Source organism: Chiloscyllium punctatum, chromosome 15 (assembly GCF_047496795.1).
Source record: "Chiloscyllium punctatum isolate Juve2018m chromosome 15, sChiPun1.3, whole genome shotgun sequence".
NCBI lineage: Eukaryota > Metazoa > Chordata > Chondrichthyes > Orectolobiformes > Hemiscylliidae > Chiloscyllium > Chiloscyllium punctatum.
Genome location: NC_092753.1, coordinates 61,502,212 through 61,520,641, shown reverse-complemented (window position 1 = coordinate 61,520,641; position 18,430 = coordinate 61,502,212). Strand labels below are relative to the sequence as shown.

General features: G+C 40.9%; 1 protein-coding gene across 7 annotated transcripts in view; it reads right to left on the bottom strand.

Moving 5' to 3' along the window:
* The window catches only part of spag17 (sperm associated antigen 17), a 222,550-nt gene that overhangs the window by 83,746 nt on the left and 120,374 nt on the right, over positions 1-18,430 (bottom strand). For all 7 annotated transcript variants that reach the window (XM_072585264.1, XM_072585263.1, XM_072585268.1 and 4 more), the window contains 2 exons: positions 16,934-17,052; positions 7,971-8,101 (listed from right to left, as the gene is read on the bottom strand). In XM_072585264.1, coding sequence (XP_072441365.1) covers positions 7,971-8,101; positions 16,934-17,052 — 250 coding nt within the window. The remainder of the gene's footprint in view (positions 1-7,970; positions 8,102-16,933; positions 17,053-18,430) is intronic.

Here is an 18,430-nt window from a genome sequence, read left to right as displayed (position 1 = left end):
TTTATTCCGAAAGCTACACATTATATTCAAATTCTGCTTCATGCCACATTATAAATAATTGCTTCTATTTTTAACATTATATGTTCCCAGCATTTCCAATTTATAGTCAGAAAGTATGATGGTTTCAATTATCTATTCCAAGTGTAATGCTTCTATATTTACTGACAATACAAAGGTAGGTGGTGAAGAAAGCTGCGGAGATGAAAATAGGTTTCAAAGAAAAACAGACAGGTGAAGTGATTTGACAGGAACATACCAGATGGAATATAATGTGGGGAAGTGTGAAATTGTTCACCTTTATCTTAAGAGTAATAAAGTCAAATGTTTTGAAATGGCCTGAGTCCTTAAAAGGTTTGGATTCTGAGAAATCCTGCTGTCCTTGTGTAGGAATTACTATAAGCAAATGGCAAGTTAGCCTTCGTTGAAAGGAATTGGAGTACGTAAGTGAAGAGATCTTACTCGACTTATCTAAGGCATGGTGATAACAAACGCAGTTTACAGTTCATGGTTTTACTTAAGGAAGGATATAGTGTGAAAATGGTGTTGAGTTAGATGATCAGTCATGATGTACAATATTGGAGAAAACTCAAAGAGCTGCATGGACTAATCCTGTTCCAATCTTCCTACATTGTTTTCCTACAATGCAAAAAGATTCACTGGACAGCTTGCCTGGAGTATGCCTTGAGGCCAGAAGCCGATTAGTCCAGGTCAATGTTCTTTAAAACCCAGAAGAGTGAAAGAAGATCTCATTGAAACAGATAATACTTTTAAAGGATTTGATAGAGTAAATGTTGCAAGAAAGTGTTTCCCGAGCTGTAAAATCTAGAACTGGAGTTTGCAATCACAGAATACAGAGTTGATCATTTAGGAATGAGGTGAGGAGACATTTGTTCACTCAGAATTTTCTGCTTTAGAAAATTTTTAATGTTCAGAAACTGTGTATCATGATCTATAATCTATCAAAGCTGGGCATCCTTGAGGTGCTGAAGGTTATCATCAGCAGTAGAATTTTATTTAACATAAACTATAATGTTACGCCTGGCATAACCCTCACAAATCTTATATGAGAGGAACAAATCTGGTTCAATGATGTGTATAGAGATTAGGACCTAAACCAGGCATACATGGAAATGAAATACCAACCTATTGAAGGTACAATAGAGAACCACATGCCTGTTTAAACATCAGATTTTTTAGACATATAAATAATCCCACAAATAATGAGATCAAATCTCTCCAGTCCTGTGTAAAGATAATCTTGCAGAGCCATGGGCTGGGGTAGATTGAGGAACATAAATAGGAGCAACGGAACTAGCAATTGTCAGGTGTGATGAGGTTTCATGTTTTATTATTATTTAGAAACTTGGGCTTGAAAGTGAACAGAGCCATAAATTACATTAAGCTTGGTATGGTTTTCTATATTGTATGGGTTAAGAAAGGAAGGGCTTAGTTTCATTTCTGAATTTTGAGTGTAGTACTAGACTTCGGCAGTTTCCTCATTTCCCCTCCCCCCAACTTACCTCAGTTTCAACCTGCCAGCTCAGCACCATCCTCATGACCTGTCCTACATGCAAATCTTCCTTCTCACCTATCTGCTCCACCCTCCTCTCTGTCCTTTTACCTTCATCCCCACCTCCATCTACCTATTGCACTCTTAGCTACCTTCTCCCAGCCCCACCCCCCTCCCATTTATCTCTCCATCCCAGAGGCTCCCCGCCTGATTCCTGATGAAGGGCTTTTGCCTGAAATGTCAATTTTTCTGCTCTCCAGATTCTGCCTGACCTGCTGTGCTTTTCCAGCACCACTCTAATCTTGATTCTGATCTCCAGCATCTGCAGTCCTCACTTTCATCTAATTTTGTCTGGAAATTAGTTTGCCTAGTTTGAAATTAGGCTTTAAAAATGTGGTGAGGTGAATGGTTCAGAGCTTCAGAACACAGAGTGGAATCTCAAAGGGATTGTGGAAAGACTTGGCAGAATTGGATGAATATTCCTGCGAGGCCCATTCCGGTGTCAAGATCGTCTTGTTCCATCTTTTACAAGTAGTATTGTAAGATTCTCGTTTAGCAGTGGTGAGATGCTGATTGATGGGGATTAATGCTTGTTGAGGTTAAAACTCATTGTTTAATATTTAGCCTCTCATCCACCAGAATCACCAAGCTAGTTACTATGAAAATGTGACAAGGAAACCAGAATGGATACCTGTTGGAATCAGCTCAATATTTGCTCTGAACAATGGTGAATTGGTCATGCTAAATTGTGCATAGCATTCAGGGATGTGTAGATTAGGTGCATTAGTCAGGGGTAAGTGTAGAGTAATAGGATAGGGGAATGGGTCTGGGTGGGTTACACTTCGGAGAGTCAGTGTGGACTTGTTGGACTAAATGGCCTGTTAGACCATAAGACCATAAGACATAGGACTGGAAGTAAGGCCATTCGGCCCATCGAGTCCACTCCACCATTCAATCATGGCTGATGGGCACTTCAACTCCACTTACCCGCATTCTCCCCGTAGCCCTTAATTCCCCGAGACAACAAGAATCTATCAATCTCTGCCTTGAAGACATTTAGCGTCCCGGCCTCCACTGCACTCTGCGGCAATGAATTCCACAGGCCCACCACTCTCTGGCTGAAGAAATGTCTCCGCATTTCTGTTCTGAATTTACCCCCTCTAATTTTAAGGCTGTGTCCACGGGTCCTAGTCTCCTCACCTAAAGGAAACAATTTCCTGTTTCCACACAGTGGGGATTCTATGCTCTATATCTATATTGCCTATAAGCAAACTACAGACCAGCTTACAATCCATAGGTGTCAGACGCATGCACTCTTCATGGACATTGACACCTGGCATTTGCCAACACATCACAACCATTATAGCACCTCTCCAATACACTGGCTGGCTGCTCACAAAGCACAGGATTGAAAGGCCGAGCTAATTAACAATTACCATCGAAAGTCTGTGACGACACTGCGCACACATGTACAGGCCATCCAGTTCACCGATTGATCCGAGCTGCAATGCAGGGTTGTTTGCTCATTCTCTTAGTACTCATACAATTAGCACCTACCTGCATGCTCACAGCATCCAAGCCTTCATTACCATTCCTGTTCGGCACCAGAACTAAAGTCAAAAGCTTACATTGCTGCAATTTTGAGGTGCTGTTTTATGTAGACAGGCATCTTGTCATTCTTGTCATTAGGGATCTGTCCGGTGGAAAGAAATTTTGGGGAAAACCACACCCTAACATAAATTGAATGGTTACAGCACATGTCAAATGTTTGCACAGAAAATACACTGCATGTTCATTCAGTTAATTGGTCTTATTGAAAACCGGTGAGGGCTAGTCATCAATTCAGTCAAAGTGGGGAGAGGGAGGCTGCACTCATCATCAGTCATGTGCACAAACAGACCAGGGGCTTCAACATAAACAGTTGTCAGCTTAGGATACTGTTCGATTACAGTCAGAATGGGCAACAGTCAGATGAAGGGCTCCTGCCTAAAACAGTGATTTTCCTGCTCCTCGGATGCTGCCTGTCCTGCTGTGCTTTTCCAGCACCACTTTAATTTTGACAACAGTCAGTCCTGTAAGGCCAGCACCAGCCATCAGGAGATTCATGTATCCTCAGTGAGAGAGTTACAAACACAAAAGTCAGGGATTTGATCAGTCATATCTAGGGGCTGCTCACTGATGTCAGTAAGAAATCTGGGGCAAATATAATCCTGGTTCTGCTTGCATTAATTGCGAAGGAGCATTCAAGGGTAGGCCTGTAGAGGTAATTGATGAATCAGCACCAGTAGAGCAGTGAGTATAAATTTGCAACTGAGAATCCAGGGCATACCTACCAGGGAGTGGAGTCAGCCCCAGACCCTGAAGTTAACTCAATCAGCTGCTCACATCTGAACTGGAGAAAGACATGAATTCCACGGTCCTCTACTCTGGAGTTCTGAAGTATAGCCCTCATTTACTTTAAAACAAAAACAAGAAACTATCAGCACTAGAAGCTACATCTTAACTTTAGTCTCCTTCTCTTATTCTCTGACTTGTAATTATCCCTGGCGCTTCGTAGTCAATCCCTAAATAATAAATATTTGTCTAAATTATAGCAATTTAAGATTAGTTCCTTACGAGTCAATCAACTCACCACTTTCCTGTGATGCCACTCTAATTTTTTTCCCCAAATCTCTAAAATTCAAACAGAATTAGACAAGGTAAGAGCAGAACCAGAAGTTACAGTCTAAGGCTACAAGGTAGGCCATTTAGAACTGAGATGAGGAGAAAAAGTATTCACCTTCTTCACCCCTTCTTAAGAGTAGTAAGCCTGTGGAATTTTCTTCCACAAAAAGCATTGAATGTTTTCAAGAAAGAGATAAATATATTTCTTTGAGCTAAAGGGCTCAAAAGATATGAGGAGAAAGTGGGATCAAAGTACGGAATTGGATGATCAGCCATGATCATATGAATGATGGAGAAAGTTTGAATGGCCAAACGGCCTACTCTTGCTCCTAGATTCTATGTTTCTCTGTTTCTATGATCGGTACAAGGTGAGATGGGTGAGTCAAGGTAGGGGTTAGGGATAAAACAGACACATTTACAGTGGTGGAGAGAAAGATAATGAGGAGGGAAACTCAAAGCTAACAGTGCGTGTTATAGGAGATGGGAATGGGGTTTGGTGGCAGTGAAACATAATGCAGAGGGTATAACACATCAATGTTATACTTTATTTACAACGTAATCACTTAAATAATAATGCAACTTTGTCTTAAATAAAGCTTACTGGCAGAGAGTCTTCTCACTTACACCCTCAACTGACTACTTGGACATGTAGTAGACCACGGTTATGAGGAGAAATTGACTCGAAATTGTATCAACTTTTGATATTTCGTGTAGCCATTAAATTGTACAAACATATTTACATTGAAATAAATAAATTTAAAAATCTATAATAATTGGACAATGATAAAGTAAATTTTACAGTATTTGAGAGGTCATTCAGATGTAAGATGTGTTTCATTGATGTGAATTTGCTGTAATATGATTGCCAAATTGGGGACACTGTTTTGAAAACATGAACTTTTAAAACGTGTATTAGCTGTAATGTTTCTAAAGTGCAATTTTTCTTTAATGCGGGGTTGTGTAAGAATGTAACCATTGCGTTATAGAAGAACTATAGTGCCAGTTCATAAGGTGCCAGTTAAAATAAAGTAACGAACCGGGACAAGTGGTGGGCTTGTTGGTGGGTGAACATTTTGGTGATGGCGACCACAATTCTGTGACTTTCACCTTGGTTATGGAGAGAGATAGGTGCGCACAACAAGGTAGATTTTACAATTGGGGGAAGGGAAATTACGATGCTGTAAGACAGGATTTGAGGAGCATACGTTGGGAGCATAGGCTGTTAGGGAAGGATGTGGTGGAAATGTGGGACTTTTTCAAGGAGCAGATACGACGTGTCCTTGATATGTATGTACCGATCAGGCAGGGAAGAAATGGTCGTGTGAGGGAGCCTTGGTTGACGAGGGAGGTTGAATGTCTAGTAAAGAGGAAGAAGGAGGCTTACATAAGGTTGAGGAAACAAGGTTCAGACAGAGCAGTGGAGGGATACAGGATAGCCAGAAGGGACCTGAAGAAAGGGATTAGGAGAGCTAAGAGAGGGCATGAAAAATCCCTGGCGGATAGGATCAAGGATAACCCCAAGGCATTCTATGCATATGTGAGAAACCTGAGAATGACGAGAACGAGGGTAGGTCCGATCAAGGACAGTGGTGGGAGACTGTGTATTGAGTCGGAAGAGATAGGAGAGGTCTTGAACAAGTACTTCTCTTCAGTATTTACGAACGAGAGGGACCGTATTGTTGAAGAGGAGAGTGTGAAACGGACTGATAAGCTAGAAGAGATACCTGTTAGGAAGGAAGATGTGTTGGACATTTTGAACAACTTGAGGATAGACAAGTCCCCCGGGCCTGACGGGATATATCCTAGGATTATGTGGGAAGCAAGAGAGGAAATTGCAGTACCGTTGGCAATGATCTTCTCGTCTTCACTGGCAACTGGGGTGGTACCAGGGGACTGGAGAGTAGCGAATGTTGTGCCCCTGTTCAAAAAAGGGAATAGGGATAACCCCGGGAATTACAGGCCAGTTAGTCTTACTTCTGTGGCAGGCAAAGTAATGGAAAGGGTACTGAGGGATAGGATTTACGAGTATCTGGAAAGACACTGCTTGATTAGGGACAGCCAGCACGGATTTGTGAAGGGTAGGTCTTGCCTTACAAGTCTTATTGAATTCTTCGAGGAGGTGACCAAGCATGTGGATGAGGGTAGAGCAGTGGATGTAGTGTACATGGATTTTAGTAAGGCATTTGATAAGGTTCCCCATGGTAGGGTTATGCGGAAAGTCAGGAGGCATGGGATAGAGGGAAATTTGGCCAATTGGATAGAAAACTGGCTAACCGGTAGAAGTCAGAGAGTGGTGGTAGATGGTAAATATTCAGCATGGAGTCCAGTTACAAGTGGAGTTCCGCAGGGATCAGTTCTGGGTCCTCTGCTGTTTGTAATTTTTATTAATGACTTAGAGGAGGGAGTCGAAGGGTGGGTCAGTAAATTTGCAGATGATACAAAGATAGGTGGAGTTGTGGACAGTGAGGAGGGCTGTTGTCGGCTGCAGAGGGACTTAGATAGGATGCAGAGCTGGGCTGAGGAGTGGCAGATGGAGTTCAACCCTGCCAAGTGTGAGGTTGTCCATTTTGGAAGAACAAATAAGAATGCGGAATACAGGGTTAATGGTAGGGTTCTTGGTCAGGTGGAGGAACAGAGGGATCTTGGGGTCTATGTACATAGATCTTTGAAGGTTGCCACTCAGGTGGATAGAGTTTGTAAGAAGGCCTATGGAGTATTATCGTTCATTAGCAGAGGGATTGAATTCAAGAGTCGTGAGGTGATGTTGCAGCTGTACAGGACTTTGGTTAGGCCACATTTGGAGTACTGTGTGCAGTTCTGGTCGCCTCACTTTAGGAAAGATGTGGAAGCTTTGGAGAGGGTGCAGAGAAGATTTACCAGGATGTTGCCTGGAATGGAGAGTAGGTCGTACGAGGATAGGTTGAGAGTTCTCGGCCTTTTCTCGTTGGAACGGCGAAGGATGAGGGGTGACTTGATCGAGGTTTATAAGATGATCAGAGGAATAGATAGAGTAGACAGTCAGAAACTTTTTCCCCGGGTACAACAGAGTGTTACAAGGGGACATAAATTTAAGGTGAAGGGTGGAAGGTATAGGGGAGATGTCAGGGGTGGGTTCTTTACCCAGAGAGTGGTGGGGGCATGGAATGCGCTGCCCGAGGGAGTGGTAGAGTCAGATTCATTGGCGACCTTTAAGCGGCATTTGGATAGGTACATGGATGGGTGCTTAATCTAGGATAGAAGTTCGGCACAACATCGTGGGCCGAAGGGCCTGTTCTGTGCTGTATTGTTCTATGTTCTATGTTCTATGTTTACTGAGTTATGTTATTCCTTTCTCCTTATTCTTTCATGGGAAATGTACATTGCAGTCAATGATACCTATTGCTAAATATCTTAGAAATGACTAGCTTGCTCAGTCATTTCAAAGGGCAGTCAAACATCAACTATTTTGCTATGGGAGGTGTCATATGTAGGCCAGATCAGGTAAGAATAGCAGATTTCCTTACCTCAGGAGTTTAGTGGACCAGAGGTTTTTGTTTAACAACAATCAATGACTGTTTCATGGCCACCATTACTATGGCTTGCTTTCAGTTTCTGATGCATTAACTGAATTTTAGATTCACCAATGCCATGGTGGGAATTAAATCCATCTACCCTGAGCATAAGCCTGAGCTTCTGGTGATACTACCGTTATGCCATTGTCTATGCCATGGTGATGCTATTATGCAACTGTGGACACCTTTCAGATACATTTCTACATTATTTCTGTGGTCACACTAACAATGTTCTGTCTTCTGACCTGGGAATTCTGGTAGCTGTTCCTTTAGAACGGCAGTAGTTGGACAAAAGTATGCATGATATAAGTATTCTTCGACATCACTAGATCGAAGCAGTTCAGTCCCTGAGCCATCAGTGTGCAGAATAAAAAACCTGCCAGTTAAAACAAAGCAATATTAAATCATTCATAAACAATCTGAATACCTATAATTGCTACAAAATCAAATATATAGCAGTTCCTGGAAGAAAATCAGAAAATGTTGGACAAATGAGCAGATCTGGCAAAAACCGAAATGGAAGTTCATCTGCTATACAGCAGAAATATTAGAAGAGTTTTGCAACTTGCAAAATTAAAGTGGTGCATATTTTCATTCTAGGGCCAGAGTTACACAGCACAGAAATAGACCCTACAGTTCAACACATCCATGCTGACCAGATATTCTATTTGGCCAATATCCCTCTAAACCCTTCCTTTTCAAGTACCCATCCAGATGCATTTAAAATGTCATATTTCTACCATATCTACCTCATCCTCTGGCAGCTTGTTCCATACGTTAGACCCTCTGTGTTAAAAAGTTGCCTTCAGGTTATTTTAAATCTTTTCCCTCTTACTTTAAACTTATGCCCTCTAGTTTTGGACTTACCTATTTTGGGAAAAAGTCACCTCTCAGGATTTTCAAAGCAGTGAAGGGGTTACTTTGAGGCAGCATGGCACTTAGTCTTTGAGATAAGAACATTTTGTTGACAACCCACTGATTGACTAAGTTTGGAACAAAGCTGTAAGTGCAAGGAGTGTCAGAGACATCTGAAGTCTGTGAGCTGAAAACTACTTTCTTCCATCTCACTCCATGTAAGGAGAAAAAGACAGAAAATCAAGAAAGTTTAAAAGAGAGAATTCGAACAGGGAATGACCTGGGTCTACCTGATACATTTTAACATGAAAAATGACCATCATTTTACAGACAACAGTACGTCATTATTGCTGAAATCAAAATAACTTGTGAGGGACAATTTAACACAATTTAAGATCTGGACTTTTGATCTTCAGAATTATATCTGCCTACTTTTTATCCACCTATAAGATGTGTGTAAGACTGACTTACTTTTGCCTGTTTTAATCGTGAATTTGAATGTGAGTGTGCGTGTGTATCTGTGTATGTGTATTTTGGGATTTTAAAGGGTCACAGTTTAAATAACATCGTAGTAGATTAGAAATCCTTTCTCTTCTCTGCCAAAGTCAAGTGTGCTCCAATAAATAGTTATTTTCTGTAAATGATTAAATATGTTGTGAACTGCTTTTGGCCTGAAAAGCAGTCTGTCAGGTAAATTGGTCATCCCTAATTGTAATGGCTTGTGGATCCGAGGGGCATGATTATTGGTGCACTGTTCCCCATTAAGGTGTGACAAATGTTTGGGTTAGGATCCTGGCTCTTTTGAATGAGGATAAAGTTAGGTTCGATGTGCAGTTAAGATGAGTAGTAAAGGATAAAGGGACAAATGGCAGATTTACCACCCTAAAATAAGAAATAGATAAAAGATCCTGCTGTTGAAAGAGGTATCTCTGATAGATTTACAAGGGTCAGACTGAATTGGCAAATAAATTAGAGGTAGAATTGCCTGTCTGCCTTCTAAAGCCAAGAACATAGAGGTGATTGAAATAATAGCAAATCATCCAGGAATTGTGGAAATATGGAGAATTAGGCACTACAGCATGGTGAGATACTTAGGCTCACAAGGATTCAATTACAGTTAAAGCAGTTTGAATATGAAAAAAGAACTGAAGAAGCATGAAATAAACCAAAGAAAGTGGAATCTTTTAAAAAATTGAACCAGAGAGAGGAGAAATTTAAAGAACTGGTTCTTACATTTTATTATTAAGTCTGAGTTGTCATCAAGTTTTTTGGAAGATCTTTCTCTGTGAGACCAAGAGCCTTTACTTAATATACATTACCAAACTTGCCTCATTAACTTCTTACTATGTGCCATTCTCAGAGCAGCTCACCATTCGACAGATATCCAGTGTCCCCTCACTCTTGCAATCTTTAAAATGCCACTGTGCATCTATATTTGCATGGCATTCTGAAGCTGCTCTGCTCTGTCTCCAAAAGATGTTGGAGAAAGGGAAGATGGTACCATGATTCTCCAACAGGGACCTGGAAGCCTTGGCCAAAAGGCTGGAGTCCTCTTCCTGTAGGATCAGAGCACGCCATGCCATTGGCAGACTGGTTGAAAGTTGCCACCTGGAACAGTGCAATCTCCATAGTGCTGAGGAATGGCTAACAGCTCCTTAAGAAGGTCAATGACTTTCTCTGCTGCATAAAGGTAAGTGCCACATTCTTCTCTCTGCTACCTCACACTCTGACTCTGCTACTGCATCCTCCTCCCATTAAGACTAATCCTCAGCCATATTCACTGTTGCCACTCATCTTCCCTCATTTGCTGTCACTGTCCCAATTTCCAACATCACTAACACTGCTGTTCACTACCTTGGAAGACCTCACCATCTTTCCACCAGCCAAATCAGCATTGATGGCTGTGCCACCCACTTTCAAATCACTCACTTACTTCCTTTCTCTCATTACAGGAGAAGGCAGTCCACAGCAAAGAGGAGAGAGCTTATACTGGTGGACTGGTGCTTATACTAGACACTTGTGAGGGGAGAACCCTGACTTCACAGGAAAGGTCAAGGACTCCTCCTACTGACATGCCAAAACATCGATGTTCCATGAAATGAATAAAAACCACTCTTCATTCAGCTGTAACTCTCAGACTAACCTCACTGTTATTCATGGCATACCATTTTGAGCCACTAGCTGTGATGCCTTGTCTCTTTTTTCTTTTTGCAGGCTCTACCACCAAGTCCACCACCTCTGTGGAGAAATGGCCATCTCCCTCAGAAGGCAACTCCTTGACTTCTGAGGATATGAGTTCTGAGACCTCAATGGAAGCATTGGTAAGGCTAGAACATGGTGCAGGTGAGTGATTGAGGTGACGTGCTGTCATGCTACAAGATGTACACCCACTTGACTGAGGAATGCTAATCAGAAAGGCAAGCTGTCTGGTTGTATTATTGTACTGACAAGGATGGCAAAGCAAGGTAAGGCATAGATTCCATATTGCTATTGGACTCTAGGGTTGCTCTCTCATCCAATAGAGAGATGGCTGGTGGTAGTTTAACCTGAGGGTAACCATACCTCAGGTGAGGGAAGAAGTTGAGAAGGAGAGTCCTTCATGGTAATCTCAGCTAGTTTGGGAATTGAATCAATGCTGTTAGCATCACTGTGCATCACAAACCAGCCATTCAGCCAATTGCTCTAACCCAACCTGCCTAAGTGAGTGTGCACTAAGAGACCAAGCGAGCAATGCCAATTCAATCTAGTCTAATCCTTGGTTCCCGGTCCCTGCAAACAAAGTCTCCCTGATATAAATGTTCAGTGCTAGCTGGCAGCAGATCTTACAGTTGATTGGGTAGGTGCCATGGTGTCAGTGAACTGAATTCATCAGGCTACCATCCTGATTTTATTCAATGTCTAGCTTGTATGGCACATTTGACAATATAGGAACCTGAATATTAATGAAGTAAATTGGTCCATCAACAAGGTATTTAACAAGGAATAATCCCCTTTTTAATTTGTAGCTCACTGCAGCCGAACAAGAAACTCAGCACATTACTTGTCAGGAACATAAAAGATGAAGAAAGAATGCTCCGACTGCCAAAATTGGACTTGCTGGACCTCTCGTCTCATTCTGCCACCCAAATTCCTATCAGCTTCCATCCAAAAAGGATCAGTATTTAAATGCTGTAATTAGAGATTCAGGAAAGATTTGGGATAAGAAAGGGGAAAAAAAGAGGAGAGGGAAAGGGAACACCACCTTAAAATTATACAGTTAAAAAAATTCTATGTCAGATATTGAAGAATGCCGTGATATGGAAAATCCTTGTCATATTCTAAATCCAGTAAGCAGTTTGTTTAAGCTCTACCAAAATTTAAGCAAGAGGATGCAGAGGTACCCTTTCTGTCATTTGAGACAATAGCAAAGCAAATGAAGTGGCCAACAAGAAACTGGACATTGCCCTTGTAGAATATATTGATAGGTAGAGCACCGAAATTTATGCATCACTGTCACAAGAGGTTTCTAAGGATCATGGTGCTGTAAAAATAAAGCCATTCTGTGTTCATATGAGTTAGTTTCTGGAACATACATGCAAAGGTCTGAAGTTTGTGGAAGCAGGATGGGCAAACCCAGATTTAAATTAGAAGGGTAAAGCAAAGTAATTAAGACAGTTGGATAGGAGCATTAGGAGTAATTATCATATAAAATGCTCTTAGAGAAATTAGTCTCTTGAAGAATTAAAAAAACTCACTACCTTTTGTAATAAGAACTCATGTTTAAGGGTTTCAACTGCTATAAACACAAGAAATGTTACAAGCCAATGCATAAAACAGGCATCTACATACACCTGAGAAGGATAGAGGATGGGAGAGTGAAAGGAAGTGGCCAGGGTAAAGAAAGGACAACTGGAAATGTCACACGATCCACTCAGAACAGCATGGAATGCACTGAGAGTGATGACAAAAATTGAAAGCCTAAGTGTTTTCACTGTAATAAAGTGGGACATCATTGTCTGAAATATTGCAAGTTGCATGGGACTTACAGTAAGAGGGAGTCAGAAAAAATGAAATCTACAGAACATGTGAAGGATCAAATTGCAGCTTTAAATGTCATTTTACAATGAAATAATCACTGCTGTGAGTGCAGGATAGCTGAATAGGGTAGACAAAAGATATGAAGGATTTTTGTCAAAACAAAAGGTAATCATATTTGATTAATCTACTGAAGATCTTTGAGGTAGTATGTGCTGTGGATAAAGAGGAATCATTGGATGTACTGTACTCAGATTTCCAAAAGGAATTTGATAAGGGGCCAATCAAAGCTTATGGTGGAAAATAAAAGTTCATAGTACAGAGCAGAACATTTTTGAATGGATTGAAGATTAGCTGGCCAACAGGTTGCAGACATTAGGTGTGAATGGGTCTTATTCAAGTTGACAAAATGTAATAAGTGGTGTACAACAAAGATCAGTGCTGGGACCTTAACTGTTCAAATTTATGAAAATGATAAGGGATAGAAGGTGTGGTTACCCTACTTGCTGGCAACGTATAGATAGATAGGAAGGTAAGTTGTAAAGAGGACTCAAGGAGGTTACAGCAAAATATTAATAGTGGGCAAAGATGTGGCATAAGGAGTATAATGGGGGAAAGTGCAATGTTGCCCATTTTGGCAAGAAGAATAAAAAGGAAGCATATTTTCCAAATGTTGAGAGATTATACAGCCCAGAGATGCAGAGGGATCTGGCATTCCTGTGCATGATTTGCAAAAGGTTTGTAGGCTAGTGCAGCAAGTAATTAGGAAAGCTCATTAATTGATAAAATGTATCATAAAGGGAATTTAATATAAAAATAGGGAGAATATGCTTTGTCTATACAGGGCACTGGTGAGACTGCATCTATAGTGTCGTGCACAGTATTGATCACATAATTTAAGGAAGGACATAAATGCACTAGAGGTAGTTTGGAGAAGGTTTACTGGACTAATACCTGAAAATGGTGGAGGTAGGGGAGGCGTTTGAGAAAAGGTTAGATAGACAAAACTTCACTGGAGATTAGGAGAGTTGACTTGACTAGACTAGAACACAAGATCCTAAGACATCTTGACAGAGTGGATTGGAGAACATGGTTCTTCTTGTGGGAGAACTTGGAACCGGGGCCACTATTCAAAAATTAAAGGTTGCTTATTTAAACAGATGATACTTCTTCTTCTAAGAGTTGAAAGTCTTTGGAGCTCTCTTCCTGAAAAGGTGGAAACAGTGTTCTTGAATACTTTTAAGGTAGACAGAGGTAACTTTTCTAAACAAAATCTATCAGGTTAGGTGAGAATATGGGTTTGAGGTTACAATCAGACCAGCCATTATTTTATTGAATGGCAGAAAAGGCTTGAGAGGCTGAATGGTCTTCTCGTACTCCTAATTCATATGCTCATATGTAACAGAGCCATGACCAATGTTCACAATGGCATATCTTAGTGGCATTGCTGGGCAAATTTAAAACACCTTGGCAGGGAAATAATAATCAGAATGTAACTTTAAAAAGGGAAAACAAGGTGAACAGAGATTGGAAGAGATGACAGCACTAGTTTAAGAAATACCAAGGTATTTGGTAGTTTCAAAGTAAGAAAAATGCAATAAAAATGCATACATATGTGGTACATGTTTGCAAATGCATGATACAGGCAAATAAGACTGAACTGCAGGTACAGGATTAGTGGTGCTGGAAGAGCACAGCAGTTCAGGCAGCATCCAACGAGCAGCGAAATCGACGTTTCGGGCAAAAGCCCTTCATCAGGAATAAAGGCAGTGAGCCTGAAGCATGCCACAAAGTAATATGAGATCACAACAATAGTAGAGATCTGCCTCAAGAAAGGATTGAACTGGGTGCTAGGTATTCCTGCATTCAATGTGTTCAGGAAAGGTAGGATAGAAAGGAAAGAAGGAGGCAGCAGTAACGAATAAGAATATGAAAATGCTGAAGAGAGAGGCCATCCCAGATAGAGTAAAGACAGAAATAATTTGGTTAGGGTTAAGAAGCAACACAGTTACACTATTAGGTGTATAAAAAGAAATAAAGGAACAAATTTGAAAGGAATCATAGAGAGATTAAAAACTATAGAGAAGTGAGAATGGGGACTTTATCCTGATAGAGTCTTGGATATTAAATTGTGGGAAGACCTGACGGCAGAATGATTAATAAATTGAAAATTTTCTTGATCTGTTTGATTCCAGCTCTGCTGCATCTGGTTCTGGGGAATAAGCTGCAGCAAGTGGATTGAATGTGAGGAGGGGGCATTTGGTGAACCGTTGCGTGCTAGTATCAAACTTGAATATTACTGAAAGGATGAACATGTTGCAAAAACATTTTGTCTTGCACTCATCAGGACAAATGCAAGAATGGCAAATTTTAAACAATCATAATAAGTTATACAACAGGAGTGTTGTCAAAGTTTGGCACTGGAAAAACACAGCAGGTTAGGCAGCATCCAAGGAGCAGGACAGTCGATGTTTTGGGCATAAGCCCTTCATCAGGAATGTGGTGGGAGGGAGGAGCAAGTGGGGGCTGAGAGATAAGTAGGAGGGTAGGGGTGGGAAAGGTAGCTGGGAAGGCAGGTGGGGTTGATAGGTCAGAGGGGAGGGTGGAGTGGATAGGTGGGAAGGAAGATTTAGAGATTGGACAGTTCATGAGGGTAGTGCTGAGTTGGAGGCTTGGGTCTGGGATGAGATGGGGGGGGTAGGGAGATAAGGAAATTGGTGAAGTTGATGTTGATGCCATGTGGTTGGAGGGTCCCAAGGTGGAAGAGAGGCATTTTTCCTCCAGGAGTCGAGTGGCTTGGATTTGGTGGTGGAGGAGGCCCAGGACTTCCATGTCTTTGGTGGAGTGGGAGAGGGAGTTGAAGTGGTCGGCCACAGGGCTTGAGGTTATTTGGTGCGTGTGTCCGAGAGCTGTTTCCTGAAATATTCTGCGAATTGGTATCCTGACTCCCTAGTGTAGAGGAGCCCACATCAAAAGCAAACACACTGCCAAGGACATGCAAGTCCTGGGCCTCCTCCTCCTGGGCCAAATCTAATCCACCTGACAACTGGAGGAAGAATTCCTCATCTTCTGCTTTGGGACCCTCGAACCACATGGAATCAACATTGACTTCATCAGTTTTCTTATCTCCCCTAACCCCACCTCATCCCAGATCCAACCCTCGAACTCAGTACTGTCCTCTTGAACTATCCTACCTGTCCTTCTTCCTTCCCACCTATCCGCCCCATCCTCCCCCTGATCTATCACTATCATGCCCATACTTGTACCTACCAATTGCCTCCTCAGCTTCCTTGCCCCCCAGTCCCAGCCCCACCCCCACCGTCCTATTTCTCTCTCAGCCCTCTTTTGCCATCCCTTTCTCTCATTCCTGATGATGGGCTTATGCCCAAAACATTGACTGTCCTGCTTCTCAGATGCTGCATGACCTGCTGTCCTTTTCCAATGCCACACTTTTAGGCTCTGATCACCAGCATCTGCATTTCTCACTTCCTTATAGGAGTATAGTGTTCAAGCACAAAATTTAAAATGAAAGCAATGTTAATAATTTGTTATATAGGAATAATATTCTATTAACATTCCTAATTACTTGCTGTTCCTGCAGAATTCAATACACAAAAACCTAGAAGAAAAAGCTAGGCAAATTCCAACCACATAACCATTGTTAATTGTCATAAAAACCCAATCACAAAAATCCTCTAAGGAACGAGATCTGCCATCTTTACCTAATCTGGTTTACATGTGACTCCAGACCCACAACGATGAGGTTGATTATTAAGTGCTTTGTGGGCAATTAACAATGGGCAATAAATACTGGCCCAACCAATGTTGACCCCATCCTATTAACAGATAACAATATTCTGGGAATGATGGAAGGCTTCAGAAAGATTGCTGAAAATAGTTACAAAAATGTTTCCAGGGATGAGGGACTGCAAGTATATGGATAGATGAGAGAAATTGGGTTTGTTCTTAGAATGGAGAAGTTTGAAAGGCGATTTGATGGAGATGTTTAAAACCACGAGGGATCTAGATAGTGTCTATAAAGAGGAATGTATCTTATTGCTGGAAGGGTCAAGAACCAGAAGATGAATCGCAAAAGAAACAGTGTCAACATCAGAAAAAGTCTTTCTTGTTACAAAGTGAAAAATAATTGCAAGCTATGGTGAGAGATGAATGCAAGCAGGAGTGGTGGTGACCAACACTAGCTAAACTGCTCTTGATAAGAAAACACTAAATGGCCTCCTTGTCATTCTATTGTTCTTGCCTCAGAGATTTCTTTAATAAATATTGACTGACTTGCAAATTATATTTGTTTTTGAACATTTGTAAGTTTATAACAAACCTTGGGGCATGTTTTTTATAAACTTCAGGTTCAATCATGAGTCCTTGGAGTAAAGCATCTTCTTCTCCTTCCTGATTGCCATCATGAGTCAAAGTAGAAGTATTACCATTTACCATTACCTAATGTATAAAAATAAATAAACTTGAAACATCTGTGTAAAATCCCATTACTAACTGCAGATAGATTTGTACTTGTTGCTGATAACATCCATGATATCATAAGTTACTATAATTGTGGCTTATTTAAATGTCTACTTGGCATCCTGCTGCCAGACCGATACCGAACGGGCAGCTTTGAGGAATTAGGAGAAGAACAATTTGTTGCAGAATACTTAGCCTCTGACTTGTTTGATCAGCCACAGCATTTATGTGACTGGTCGTGTTAAGCTTCTGATTTACAGTAACTCCCAGAATGTTCAGAGAGGTTTGCAATGACAGTAATATCATTGAATGATGAGGCCAGATCATTAGCCTCATTATCATTGTCGATGAACATTACTAACACCAGTGTGGTCCAAGCATTACTCTTTATGAAACTAAACCTGGATGATGTCCAGGCTTTATAGAGTGCAGGTATGGATTCCTTTCCAATTATTTTCATTCCCTTAAGCTTCAAATCATCAAACCATCTAATATGACATACTGTACATCTTCACTCATACCAATGGTCATGGTTCACTGACTCCCTGTTCTCTAGCATGTTAGATTTGAGGGTAAAAACAAAAAAAATTAAGTTCTCTATAGTGTCACTCTATAAACCTTCATGGTCTGCTCCTGCTTTATCTACCACTTATTTTCATTTCTCCTAAAACTCAAACTATTCCTTTTGCTCTATTCATTGCTGGCCACTCATTCAGAAATTATAGTTTTGCACTCTGAATTCCCTTTCCTTCACCTTACCTGCTCTTTCCTGGATTTGGAAAACCTCCTCAAAATCCTCTCCTTAACTCAACCTTATCTTTCAACTCTCTTTTTACCCCTTGCTCCACCTATTCAACATCAGTTGCTTATTTTCTTTCTGATGTGACATCTTCCTGTGTGTGATGAATACAATAAAAATGCAAGATAATGTTTAAGCAATAAAACCAATAATATCATAGTTGGTGAAGTAGCAAATACATAGGTTGACATTTTAAGCTACTTAGATCATGTTGTGTGTCAAGAATGAAAAAACTATGAAAGGTAAAAGCTGAATTGTACCATCAGTGTAATTTTTAATCTGCACTATCTCAACTGCTGTCAATGCATATAATAACACAAATTAGGGACAGAAGTAGATCATTGATTCTTCAAGTTTACACAAACATTCAACAAGATCACAGTAGATCTAGTGGTGTTCCAAAATTCCACATTCCCTTCTAACTCTGGTAACTGCCGATTCGCTTGCTTGACAAGAATCTATCGAGCCTCACCTTCAAAATATTCAATGACCTAACTTCCACTGCCTTGCAAGTCAGAGATCCAAAGTTGCAGTTTTCGGAGAAAAAATATTCCTAAT